The 13,618-nt window shown below is 36.0% G+C and overlaps 1 protein-coding gene across 13 annotated transcripts in view; it reads right to left on the bottom strand.

Annotated features, from left to right (window-relative positions):
* LOC110103712 overlaps positions 1–13,618 on the bottom strand; it is a 146,202-nt gene that overhangs the window by 81,228 nt on the left and 51,356 nt on the right. For all 13 annotated transcript variants that reach the window (XR_003700450.1, XR_003700451.1, XR_003700452.1 and 10 more), the window contains exon 8: positions 1,421–1,490. Coding sequence is in view for 6 of the 13 variants with exons in the window: in XM_028694061.1 (XP_028549894.1) it covers positions 1,421–1,490 (70 nt within the window). In the remaining 7 variants the exon portion in view is untranslated. The remainder of the gene's footprint in view (positions 1–1,420; positions 1,491–13,618) is intronic.

Below are 13,618 nucleotides of genomic sequence, written 5' to 3'. Positions count from 1 at the left end.
GAACAATCTCTGCTCTATAGACTAAAACAAAAGATATAGACTAAGTCAAAGTTTTGTATGTGGTCGAATAAGCCCACAAGGCTTCGATTAACTTTTCATCTCACAAAAGTTTGGTCTCATCTAAAATTTTCTTTAACACCTGAACTAATGTCTTGTTGAATGCTTCAATCAATCCATTAGCTTGAGGGTAATATATAGTACTAAATCTCCAATCAATGTATATTTGCTAATAAATTGATTTATTTTAATGCTTTTGAAGGTAGAACCATGACAATGAATATTAAATCAATGTTTAAAATGATTGACATTTATTAAATAGAAATTATTATTTCAAATAATTTTATATCTCCTCTTTCTTATCACACAATTTAATTTGATTTCCTATTTTTAATTATTAAATAGTTTCTTTTTTTTTCTTTAAACATCTTGTTTGTTGATATGGTATGGAGAACATAACACCATCAGAATGAAATTTTTAAAGTTTTTAAGAAGTTTTAAAAATAACTGGTGGAAATTTCATTAGATTTCATTGCCTCCACCACTAATGGTTAACATCAATCCTGGGAATTTAATCGTCTCCTCCACCAATCAATATGTTGGCGACCAAAAAGCAAATTATTGGAGGAAGGTCGATACGAGATATATGCATGCATGTATGATAATAATTGATGGAATTGAGATTATTATCTTTTTATGAATTCAGATTTAAATTTTGATTAATAAATATATTCATTATTTTAACTAATTATATAGTAATTAAGCTTAATCTATTATATTATAATCATAAATATTTAGTATAATTACAATTATACAGTAATTAAACCTTATTTATTTTAGTATAATCATAATTATTAAATTTTAACATCGAATTATTGATGGAATTGAGATGATTATTTTTTATTAATTTTAATTATAAATTTGATTAATAAATAAATTCATTATTTTAACTAATTTAACAGTAATTACACTTAATTTATTAAAATTTAATCATAATTATTTAATATTCAAGTATAATTAATTATTAATTTTAAATAATAATAAATAATTATAAATATTGTAGAATACAGAAAAATACGGAAATTATTTTAATTATAAAAAACTATTAATTTTACAAGCCATATTCGTGTACTCCGTTGAATACGAAAATTCATTTTTTATATTCTAATGAGAAATTTTTTTCCCGTATTCGCTCTTTAAAATATTTTAATTAGACTGCTAATACGATCCTTTTCATAATATCGCCAAATAAAAACTAGCCTATGTTAAAACTGAAGATTGAAGTTGAGATGCAATCACATGACATTGGAATTAAGAATCCACTTTGAAAGGCTAATTATCTCAAGTTAAGAAGCTCCCCATCACCAGCAGGAGTATTTTTAAATTTATGAACTTGCTAAACATTAAAAAAGATAAAGTGTACCTCAAGTGTTGACCTTTCTTTCTCCGAAAGCTTTTTCTCAATCACAGAATTATCACCAGAAGGCATATTGCTGTCAGAAGGGGAAAAAAAATGAAAGTTTCAAAGGTTTTGTTTTGCAAAACTGATAATATGAAACACAAGAAAAGACACTTAAAATAAAAAATTATGGTTATTCATGAAGGCATGTAAAGGACCCGTTTGGGTGGCCGGCATCCCTCCTAATAATAGTCGCAACCCCAGAAATGGGGTTAGTTTTTTGTGAATCAATAGAGGCGGAAGACTGGGCGGAACCGAGCGCATGCGTAGGGGGGTTTTTGAGTTTTCGATTCACTATTTTTAGCAATCCATTGTGTTTGGGGATAAGAATCAACAACTCCACTTCCTATTGCCAAAGAAGTGGAGATTAGAAAGAAACGAGAGGAACAACCCGGGGAAAGTGAGAAGAAGGTTTGTTGATTTTTCTTTCCATTTTTTTCTTATATAAATTTCGTCGATTACTTCATTTAAAGCGAATGATAGTTTCTTAAAGGAAAAGGAAGGAATTGAAAGCAAAGAGAGAATTTTAGGAGACGAAGAAGGATTTAGGGATTTTGAGAAAATTTTCATTTGTAAGTGAATTCTTTATTGTATAACTTTAATTAAATTTTGTTATTTAATTACATTTCATGAAAGTTATATTGTATGGATTTAGGGATTTTAGAAAGGGAGAGATCAAGTTGTAGAAGTTGGGTTCTTCAAAGAATTCAACAAGAAAGAAAATTTGAGGTTGAGGTAAGAATAAATTAGATAGATGTTATTGAGAAATTGGATGAAAGTTAACTATATGTAACTTGCGTTATTGTGTATCTCCTTAGTTTGTGGCAGGATCATAGACATGAAATATTCAAAGTGAGTACTTACATAATTGTTTTTATTGTATTCTTTTCTATTTTTATTTTGAATGGAGTATGTTATATAAATATTATGAATTGTTTTGAAAATTATTACTTATGGAATAAGCAAATGCATATACAAGTATAAATATGTGTGAAAGTGAATGTATGTAAAGAAAATGCATATAAGGAAAATATAAAATAAAGTTAGAAAGCTTTTATACATATTGACACGTATATCAAAAGTGTATATATATATATATATATGAATGGTATACAAAAGAATGAAAGATAAATGAAAAGAAAAAGAAAAGAAATAGGATATGCATGCAAACTTACAGGAGTTCACCCCCATATGGTACATGCTGGGGAAGCAACATACTCGTGCACGTAAAAAGTAAAAGGTTATAGATAAGGAAAAGGAAAATAAAAATTATTGTACTTTTGGTACATTTAGACGGTGATCTTATACAAAATAAATGGGAAAAAGAATATATGTTAAAGTAAATGATAATGTTATAAATGAATATAATATATTATGCATAAAGGAATGAAGGGTATGATATAATATTGATAAATGAATGAATGAAATAAAATGAACCGCATAAAGGAAATGTATTTCAAATATTAAATGAATGAATATATATCAAAGGTTATATGTATTGTACTCTATGCACCTTATAGAATGACAGTCAAAGAATTACAAGAGCTGAAAAGTCAATTACAAGAATTGTTAGATAAAGAATTTATCATGCCAAGTTTCTCACCATGGGGGTTTCGGAGAGCATCACCCAAATATTCTAGAGGACGAGGTGAGATACCCAATGATGCATAAGAAATAGTAACAATTTTATAAAATTTCATATTGATATTTATCATGTTTACGATAGCATTTTTGTTGTTCACATGATACCATGTATTTCAATTCATTACAATTAATTCATATGTGGATTACACATGTAGTTGATTCTAATTTATATGATCGTTGGAAATGATTATGAAAATGTTCCTGAAATGAAAGAGAGTACAAATGCTTGTAAGTCATATGTTGGGGGATAAGCCGGAACCAGTAAAGGTGAAAGACCTGAAGAGGTAAGCATATACTCTCAATTCTAGAAGTTGAGAATTTAGATCCAACCCTGAATTGAGAAAATAACGTCAATTCTAAAAATTGGGAAACTAGACCCAAACTTGAATTAAAGAGCTAAAAGGGTGCAAAAGCTTATAGTCATCATATGACTTGTTAAAAAAATTTGTGTTAAGTAATTAATAAGATGGAAAGTACTGTTATATTTTCTTGTAACCCATGTGGAAGATGCTCTAATCATGTTATTATTTAGTCATTAATGGTATGCTTCTTTTTTTATGGTTAAAGTATTATTATTAATTCTTGTACATTGCTTGTGTATTTCACTGGGCTATAGCTCATTAGCAGTGATTGTACTGCAGGTAAGGGAAAGGAGCCTGTAAAGCATTAAAGGGATGACTATCTTTCTTTTGGTGTACATACTTTTCTTGGGTGTACATAGAGGTTCAAGTGTAAGCTGTACAAAGACTTTTGGGTATGTAAGTAAGGTTTAAACGTTGTAGTAGAGCTTTGTATTTGCATTGTTTATATTTGATGTTACTCAAGATATATTACATGCTTCCTATTATTAAGTGTGGAGCTTGAAATGTTGAAATATTAAGAGAGTCTAAATAGGTTTATTCCCTTCTCTGTTATACTCCAGTTTGACTGTTAGGGGGTGAGCCAAACTGGGGTGTGACATTAAGGTCACTCCAAGCTTAGGCATTTAGATCTAGTTCTACCCAAATTAAACATCAATAAATCTATCCAAATCAAACTTTTTAGTGGTTGCTAAAATACACTTTAATATTTCCAAATGTTGAGGTTTATCTAGCCCAAAATAGATGACCTTAGTTCAAATATCAATATAGTCTAAATAATTGCTAAAATACTGTTGACCTTTGTGTGTTATCCAGAAGATACAAAAGAAAAGAGGTTTAAACAATTACTTACTTGTAATGACCATCCCGCAAATCCCTCAAAGGTCCCGCCGCTGCTACAGTGCTACCTTGTATAAGTCGGCACCGAAACAATCATCTCCCGCGATTCATGCTCAAATCCCGCTCTCAATCACTGTCCCACTCTCGTCAATAAATACCAAACTCATCCAATCCTTTTGGGTGCTCTTCCCCATCACAAGACTCTCGCCTCTCCCACTACATACCCGAGCTCCGACCTCCTTCCTCAATCTTTCGGTCCGGTGAGTGAGAGAGAGAGTGAGAGAGAGAGAGAGAGAGAGAGAGAGAGAGAGGGAGAAGGGGCTCCCTTACCTAGCCATGACCTCCACAAATCTAACGCCAAATCCTCCTCCAGCCAAACACTTCCGGTCTCCTGCCCTAGCCAACGCCTTCAACAGCCTTCCCTTCCTGTTTGATCGGAACAAACGACGGGAGCTCGCCGTCAGTGAAGGTAACTGGCTACCTTTCACGCACTTCCTCGGCCCTATCCCGAGAATCCGCTGAATCGAGAGGTGGGGAGAGGGATTTTTATTTTTTATTATTATTATTTATTTTAAATTATAATTAATTAGTTTAAATTATGAATTAGTATTAATTAATTAACATTAATTACAATTAATTATATTAATTATAATTAATGTTTAATTAATCATAATAAAATAAGGTTAATTATGTTTAATTGATCTTAATTATGATTATAAATTAATTAATTGTGAATTAATTGTAATTAATTAAAATAATTATATTTAATTATTTTTAAATCATAATTAATTATAATTAATTAAATTTAATTGTGTTTAATTATATTAATAATTAATCAATAGTAAATTATATCTTAATTATAATTAATTAAAACTAATTCATTCTAATTAATTATTATTAATAATAAATAATTATAATTAATAAAAAAATCCCTCTCTTACCTCGATGTGTGTGTCGAGCTATCAAACTGCCGAAACACATTTTTCTTTAGCGTGGTGGGAAGGGAACCCGGTGCGACACCTACGATGAGGAAAGTGAGCAACCCCTCGGCTCCAAAATCCTGTTCTCGACGTTCGTGTCGAGCCGGCAAATCGCTCATACATGCTTTTCTCTAGCGTTGTTGGATGGGAACCCGGTGTGACGCCTACGGATAGATTGGGATATTCATAAGTACCCGCTCGTGGGGAAACAACTGCTTTTCTCTTGCAACAGGTACCGAAGACCCATACACGTCTGGCGTGGGGGGGACAGAAATTTCACGGCCGCAGTGTCCTTGTACGAGGGCACCAACCGTACACGCTTTTTTCTAGCGTGGCGGGAGGCCCAGTTTTCCGTACTTTTCCCCTAAACAGGGGAGACGACGGGAGGCTGCCAAAATTTTGGATGAATATATGACTGCACTCGGACCTTTTTGAACTTAAAAAGAACAAGGATCTGGACTCAAATGAGCATGAACAGCGGACTTGAAGGCTTATGCTTGAACAAAAACTCAAACTATTAATAAAAGATCAAACCCAAATAAAATAAATTCAAACTTGAACCGGGAATGAATATCAAATGAGCATAAATTGAACTTGCAAGGACAACAAGGAACTCGACGAACGGAAGAGGCTCATATTTAGCCTGGACATTATTTGAATATACTTTGGACCTGAACATGTGTTTTGAACTCAAAGAATAAATAAGGACTTATGAACTTGATTCAATAGATCCAAATGAATATGAACTTAGACTTGCAACACATAACAACGAATTGTATTTTGATTTGAATATGATTTGAACTGAAAAGATCACAAGGAACTTGAGTAAGTAAAGTCTAAGGCATCCTATGATGTGTATTCAAATGAATGCCAAATGGATAAATAAGGGGTTCATGTATTTCAACTCAGCATGTTTTTATGATTGATTCAATCATTCTTCTTGTAACTGAAAAATCAAGATTTGCAATAATATTAATCACCATCCGCTAAACATATGTAAAAAGGTTATGGTGGAGGCAGTGGCATGTGGAGACATGCAACAAATGAGATATCAAATTAAAAATTGAAGTGTGGCCCTTCCACGGTCAATGCAAGTCAGTATGCAAACTATGATCTACTCCAAAGGAGGTTGAAAGATTCGCAATGCTAACATGACTCAAGCAATAGAATTGCAAGGCTGGTGAGTATGAAGAAATGTGATAGTGCTAATGCCATTTACAAGCAAATGTCGCCTTTGTGCAATCAATACCATTTGATTAAAAGTGAATACACCAGCTCCCAACAAGCAAAAGTAGATTATATGCATCAAATACAAATATGTATGAGTCATTATAGAAGATCTGTCATGCACTCGATATGTTATCTACAAGGCAAATACAAAAGAGAACTGCAACAAGTGCAAACTCCTATGAGCTACCATAGGAAAACCTTTACACATCCAAAGTATGCCTAAAACAAAAATATAAAATAACTACAATAAATACAAATGCCTGTGGCCGGCACTAGAAGATTTGTATGAAGAGCAAAAATCATGAACAAAGATATCATATGTGATCAACTACCTACGAACAAAAGCAGGAGATTAGTTTGTGCACTACAATCTACTTGCATAAATTATACAAGTAGTACACGACAGTCTACCTATACAAAACAGCAAATAACTAATCCAAAAGCTGCTACATAATGCCACCGGATCCGCAACATCCATACAAGCTGACAGGAGTTCATAAATATTCCAAGAATGCCCCCGCATATGCACTGTAGTTTGTATATACATAAGTACACTGAAAGGGGTTTCATAAACCCGCATGGGCCCCGTCAAGCATTTTATTGGTACACACGTGATGTCTAGGGATGCTGCGCATGTCAATAAATTTGAACCCGATTCTCCAAAGAAAGTAAATATGAGCTAACAAGGTTCAGTAAATAATTATAAAATGCCCCCAAACACCCGCATGGGCCCCGGTGAGCGTGTTATTGGTACACACATGACGCCTAGGGATGCTGCGCAGTTCAATAAGTGAATTCAGATTCGAACCTGATCCTTTTATACGGATCAATAGAAGTTGACAGGATTCAAACCATTGAACAAATATATGGTTGTGGCAACCGATATATTTGTTTTAATACATTCATATTAAGCCTTAAAGGCCTATAATCAAGAGAATTCACTAATAAGGTCATAAAGCCTACGAAACCTAATCCCCTATCGGCAAGTTGATAGGGTCAACAAGATTTAGTCAATGAATGACCCCACACCCCGATGATGGTCATATTGAATGCAGATCTCAACCGGAGGGGTTAATTTTAAGTTTTTCAAAATGTTCTCAAATATCCACAAAATTCAAATATTTTTCAAGTGACCTCAAAGTCACCCCGATAATTGCCATGTTGAATGAAGATCTAACCCGGAAGGGCTTTACAATTGATTTCAAAATGCCACTCAAATACTTATGAAATTCAATGCTCCAAAGTCCAAAATCTCAAATACACACAAGATCCAAACTCCTCAAAATTCCAAAAAAATATTTAAAATTTTAAATTCAATCAATGACCACTTAAAGCAAAAAACTATCCACCCTCTGCAACAGTTTGCCGGGGTGGACAAATTAAAATTTACTTCAGCTCACATAGAGCTAATGCCTATTCAAAAATATTGCTATGATCTATTCTCAAACAATCTCCTACTAGCAAGGACGTGGTACATATCCTCTAACCGACAGTGTTGCCGCCAAATGACACCGCAGGATAAATGATTATGACCCGGGGCCCTCTGAACTAAATGATTTTGCCGCCAAATGCACCACGAAATACCGATTATGGTCAGAGCCAATACGTTCCTTAATGGCATCAAATCCTTAAGATATGAATCAATAGAGTATGATCGATAGGGCACAAAGCTCTCTGTTAGCTAAGGTGGATTCAAGTTTGTCCCCTTAGACAAATATTCACCCCAGGTCTATAAGGTCCCCTTGGATGAAGCAACACATGGCTGCCGACAAGGATCCTTCTATCAGGTTGGGTCGCCTACCTCCTCTGACTAAGTAGACCAGGGACCACGATGCCCCGGGATGACGAAACCATGGGATCTTGATCGGGCCAATCATCCATTCCCCCACCATCTGCTTTAAGTGCAAGATGGTGAAAATTTCTATTTTAAATACATAACCTTCAAATTCCCAAACTTTTCCAAATCTTTAAATTTCCAAATTCTGATTGCCCATTGCTGCTACTGTATGCCATATACCACGTATCTCTATGTATCTAATTGACGACTAACCTTAATCAAAAGATCTCTCTCGTTATTAGGAGGGGTAATTAACTATAGGGGCTTGCACCTATAGGAAATAGAACTCATATCATAAGGTCCTCACAGAATGAAACTTTTATTTGGTCCGGTAAACGGACGTAGAGCAACGTTCGGCCGGCACTGAATCGCGCCACGTAGCAGGCATAAAACCGCGGACCCGACTCGGCGAATAAAAGGTATGTCGCACGTGCGTTTTTTAAATCTATGACAACCCGGTATTGCTAGGTATTTGTCGATTTTGCTTGGCAATAACGAGAAATACCATTATGTGAAGACAAATACTGAAAAATACCGAGCAATACCGAGTTTTTCTAGAAAAACTCGGTATTGATCTTCACAGAGTGGTATTTCTCGTTATCGCCAAGCAATACTTAGCAATACCGAGCAAATACCAAGTAACACCTAGCAATACGCGAACATAACATTCCTGGGTTTCGGACCGGGTCAAGTCGTCGGGCCGCGCGATAAGAGCATGTGGCGCGATCTCAGTGGTGACCGAACGTAGAGCTACGTCTGGTCACCGGACCTAATAATTGTTCCACAAAATGAGTGTGAAATCTTTGGGTAGTGTCTTATCTACAAACCCATTTGCCTTCCAAAATTTACCCCAGAAATTAATCCGTTAAAACTCCCTCGCCAAAGAAAAAGCAACACGCGGGCAGAGGCCGGGGCTGAATTTTTGGAGCCGATTGATTTCTGGCGACTTCGCCGGGGAATGATTTCTCTTTCGATCTTTGGCTAGTCGTTTAAATGCTATAGTAGCAGCAAAAATAATAATAATACTTAGCTCTATGCTGTGAACTTCAGGATGTGACACTTGGTCCCCATGTCCAGAAAGCAGTCACTTAAAGGTCCCGATAGAGGAAAAAGAAACCATCTATTATGATGGTAAAACAAAGAAAAAGTCAAGATATGTACGATGAGCATCGGGGTGTGACACTTGGAAGTATATTCGAGAATCCACTCCTGAAATGTCCCGACATAAGGAAAAATAAATATAGAGACTCACATCTCTAAAAAAATGTATATATTCAAAGAATGGTGTGACATCTAGTGTGTACTAGAAATCAACCATTAAAGAAATTTATCAAAAGTGGGTCATAAAGATGGCCCCCACAGACAACATTCTCAATGGTCGATATTTTGAAGAATCCTTCAAGAAATCCCATCGTTCTTCAACCATATCTTCTCGGACTGAGGAAGATCTTTGCCCGACCTTCATCAGTGTCATTCTATCAGAAGACTAAGTGGAGGAAATAAAAGAGCTCTTCTGTGAATTCAGGGACTGCTTTGCCTGGACATATGCTGAGATGCCTAGCTTATCCCTTGATGTAGCGGTTCACAGATTAGCCATCAAATCAGATGCAGCACTCATCAAACAAGTTCGTAGGAGAATTAGATTGGAGATTGGAGATTGCAGAGACGAAGAAACTTATAGAAGCAAGCTTCATCCGTGAAGAAAAATATGCTGATTGGATCACCAATGTAATCCCTGTAAAGAAGAAGAATATCCAGATTCATATCTACATCAACTTCAGGGATCTCAATAAGACATGTCCGAAAGATAACTTTCCACTCCCGGTATCAGAACATCTAGTTGACAATACTTTCGACTATGATATATTCTCATTTATGGACGGATCATCGGGCTACAATCAAATCAAAATGACACCTGAAGATGAAAAGCATACATTGTTCAGAACACCTATAGGCATATTTTGCTACACGGTCCTGCTCTTTGGCAAGAAGAATGCTGGTGCCACCTACCAGCGGACAATGACTCACATATTTGATAATTTGATATATCAGAAAGTCGAATGCTATATAGATGACTTGGTCATTAAGAGCACAGACCGAAAAGATAACCTTGATGACTTGAGAAGAGTGTTCGAGAGAATCATAAAATATGATTTGAAGATGAATCCTCTTAAGTGTGCATTTGGGGTATACTCCGGTAAATTTATGGGGTACGTTATTTGACATCGAGGTATCGAAGTTGAACCCAACAAGATCAAGACAATCATGGAGATGCCACCTCCAAAGAACTTGCGACAACTCTGTTCTTTACATAGACAACTAGCCTTCATTCGACGGTTCATATCAAATATGTCGGGTAGGTGCCAACCATTTTTAAAATTGATGAAGAAAGATGTTCGTTTCAAGTGGGATGAAGAATATCAGGAAGCGTTTGATAGTATCAAAAGATATTTATTGAATCCACCCATTTTGGCAGCGTCAATTCCAGGAAAACCTCTTATACTGTATACGACAGTACTAGAAGAGTCCCTCGGAGCATTGTTGGCCCAACATAATGAAAAGGGAAAGAGAATGCGCTCTACTACATCAGCCGAAGGTTAATAGTAGCAGAAATTCGCTATTCCCCAATTAAGAAGCATTATCTGGCATTAATTTTCGCAATTCAGAAACTCTGTTATTACAAGCTCTCTCACAAAGTTACTTTAATATCAAAAATCAATCCGCTGAAATTCATGATGATAAGACCAGCGTTGACAGTTCGCCTAATCAGGTGGACAATACTACTACTGCAATTTGATATCACGTATATGTCACAAAAGGCGGTGAAAGGTCAAGCCATGGCAGATTTTCTCGCTGCACATCCGATCCCAACAGACTCCACTCAACGATGATTTGCCTGATGAGCAGATCATGCATGCCGAGGAAGATAAAAAGCTACTATTTTGGGAGATATACTTTGATGGGGCATCATCGATTCAACCTGTCCGATCTCCGAATATTGCAAGGGTCCGAGTCACCATCGATTTCATTTTTGTAACACCTGAGGGAGGCATAATGAGGTTTTCATTCAGTTTGACTGAGCCTCGGACCAACAACGAAGCCGAGTACGAAACTCTAATAGCAGGACTGGAGATTGCGGTCAATGTTAGAATCCAAAATCTCCAAATATTTTGTGATTCTCAACACGTGATAAATCAGGTACTCGACACTTAAAAGGTTGGAAAAGTCGAACTGGCCCACTATCATCGACGAGCCATTAAGCTTCTAAAGCAAGTGTTGAATGTCAAAATAGCTCGAGTTCCTCGATGACAGAATGCTAAAGTAGATTGTCTAGCCAAATTGGCCAAGGAAATGGCGAACACCAATGAAGAGAGTCCTATATTCATTGTATTTTACACCCGTAAGGTCTTAGAGCCTACTCTGTTACAATTCCAGAGGACAGAAGAAGTACCTAATTCAAATAAGCCAGATATACTTCCAGTTGATCCTCAACCTCTCCATCAGATCATTATGGAAAATTATCTGAAAGGATATCATGTGGCCAAGAGACGTAAAGCTAGTCAAGCTTCAGAATTATGGTGGCATTGTTTAGACATTGAAGTCGAAAATAATTTGAGGCATCCATTCATTGACTACTTCAAAGAAAACAAACTCACAACAGAAAAGTCTATGGTCGCACAAATCCAAAAAAGGACGTTGTGATACGTATTAGTCAATGACACATTGTGTAGACAAGCTTTTGATCAAATGTGGCTAAGGTGCCTAGGGACCAAGGAAGCTGATAAAGTGATAATAGAAGTTTACGAAGGATTTTGTCAGTCAGGTCCCAAAATGGCCACTAAAATTAAGAGGATGGGTTATTATTGGACGACCATGATGAGAAATTGTATTGACCACGTAAAGAGGTGCCATGAATGTCAGATTCACGGTAATGTTACACATTAGCCGCCAAATCCACTACACCCTAAAATAGCATCTTGGTCATTTGAATGTTGGGGTACTAATATTATCGGACTGATAGATCCGTCATCATCGGCAAGACACCGCTTTATTCTGGAAGCAACAGACTACTTCTTGAAGTGGGCAGAAGCGACTCCATTCAGAGAGGTCACATCCGATCATGTGATCAATTTCTTTACCCACAATATTGTCTACAGCTTTGGTGTGCCGCCGCACAATCTTGGATAACGGTACGGCTTTCAAAAGTACAAAAATTTATAAATTCGTTGATCGGCATAAAATTGATTGGTGGTATTCATCCATACACAACCCGAGAGCAAATGGCTTGGCAGAGGCCTTCAACAAGACACTGATGAAATTATTAAAGAAGATCCTCACCAAGAACAAAAGAGAGTGGCATACGAAGATGGCAGAGGCACTATGGGCATACCGTACAACTTATAAAACTACAACCAAAGCCACTCCTTATTCACTGGTATTCAGCATTAAAGTCGTATTACCATTAGAAGTTGAACTACCGTCACTCCAGGTAGCAATCCAGAATGATCTCACTCAAAAACAAAATGCTCGCCTGAGAATGGAAGAGCTCGATGCACTTGATGAACTCAGAATGCAGGCTCAACAAAATCTTGAAATCTATCGAGGAAGAATGGCAAAATCCTTTGATCGAATGGTGCGTCCTCGAGTATTTCAAGAAGGGGAATTAGTCCTGGTGCTGACAAGACCAATCATCCCACATCGAAAAGTTGGTGGCAAATTCGTATCCAACTGGGAGGGGCCTTTTGTCATCGAGAAGATATTTCAAGAAGGAGCTTATCAGTTGATCGATTTGGAATGTCAAAGACCTATGCCGCCAATCAATGGTCGATATCTGAAGAAATACTACACATGAAATTGCCCAAGAAAATGTTATATTCAATATGTTATATATTTTGAACATGTTTATTATCATATACGTATTTCATATTTTGCAATTCTCTTGTATATCAAGAATGCATTTCAAAATCCCCATCAAATTGGGGGCATTTTAAATATTTATTTGGGTAGATATCGCGCTACGTGTTGAGATCCCCGAATAAATATTTAAAATCTCAAAGATACAAAGCCTATCCAAAATGTCCTTATGAGACGGGGCATTTTAAATATTCATTTGAGTCGACATTGTGCTACAAGTCGAGATTCCCAAATAAATATTTAAAAAATATTTCAAATTTATTCCATCATAAGATGTCCCTGCAAGACAATGGAGCATTTTAAATATTTATTCGGGTCGACATCGTGCTGCATGCCGAAATCCCCGAATAAATATTTA

Source organism: Dendrobium catenatum, unplaced genomic scaffold (assembly GCF_001605985.2).
Source record: "Dendrobium catenatum unplaced genomic scaffold, ASM160598v2 fragScaff_scaffold_390, whole genome shotgun sequence".
Lineage (NCBI taxonomy): Eukaryota > Viridiplantae > Streptophyta > Magnoliopsida > Asparagales > Orchidaceae > Dendrobium > Dendrobium catenatum.
This window is presented reverse-complemented; position numbering and strand designations above follow the sequence as displayed.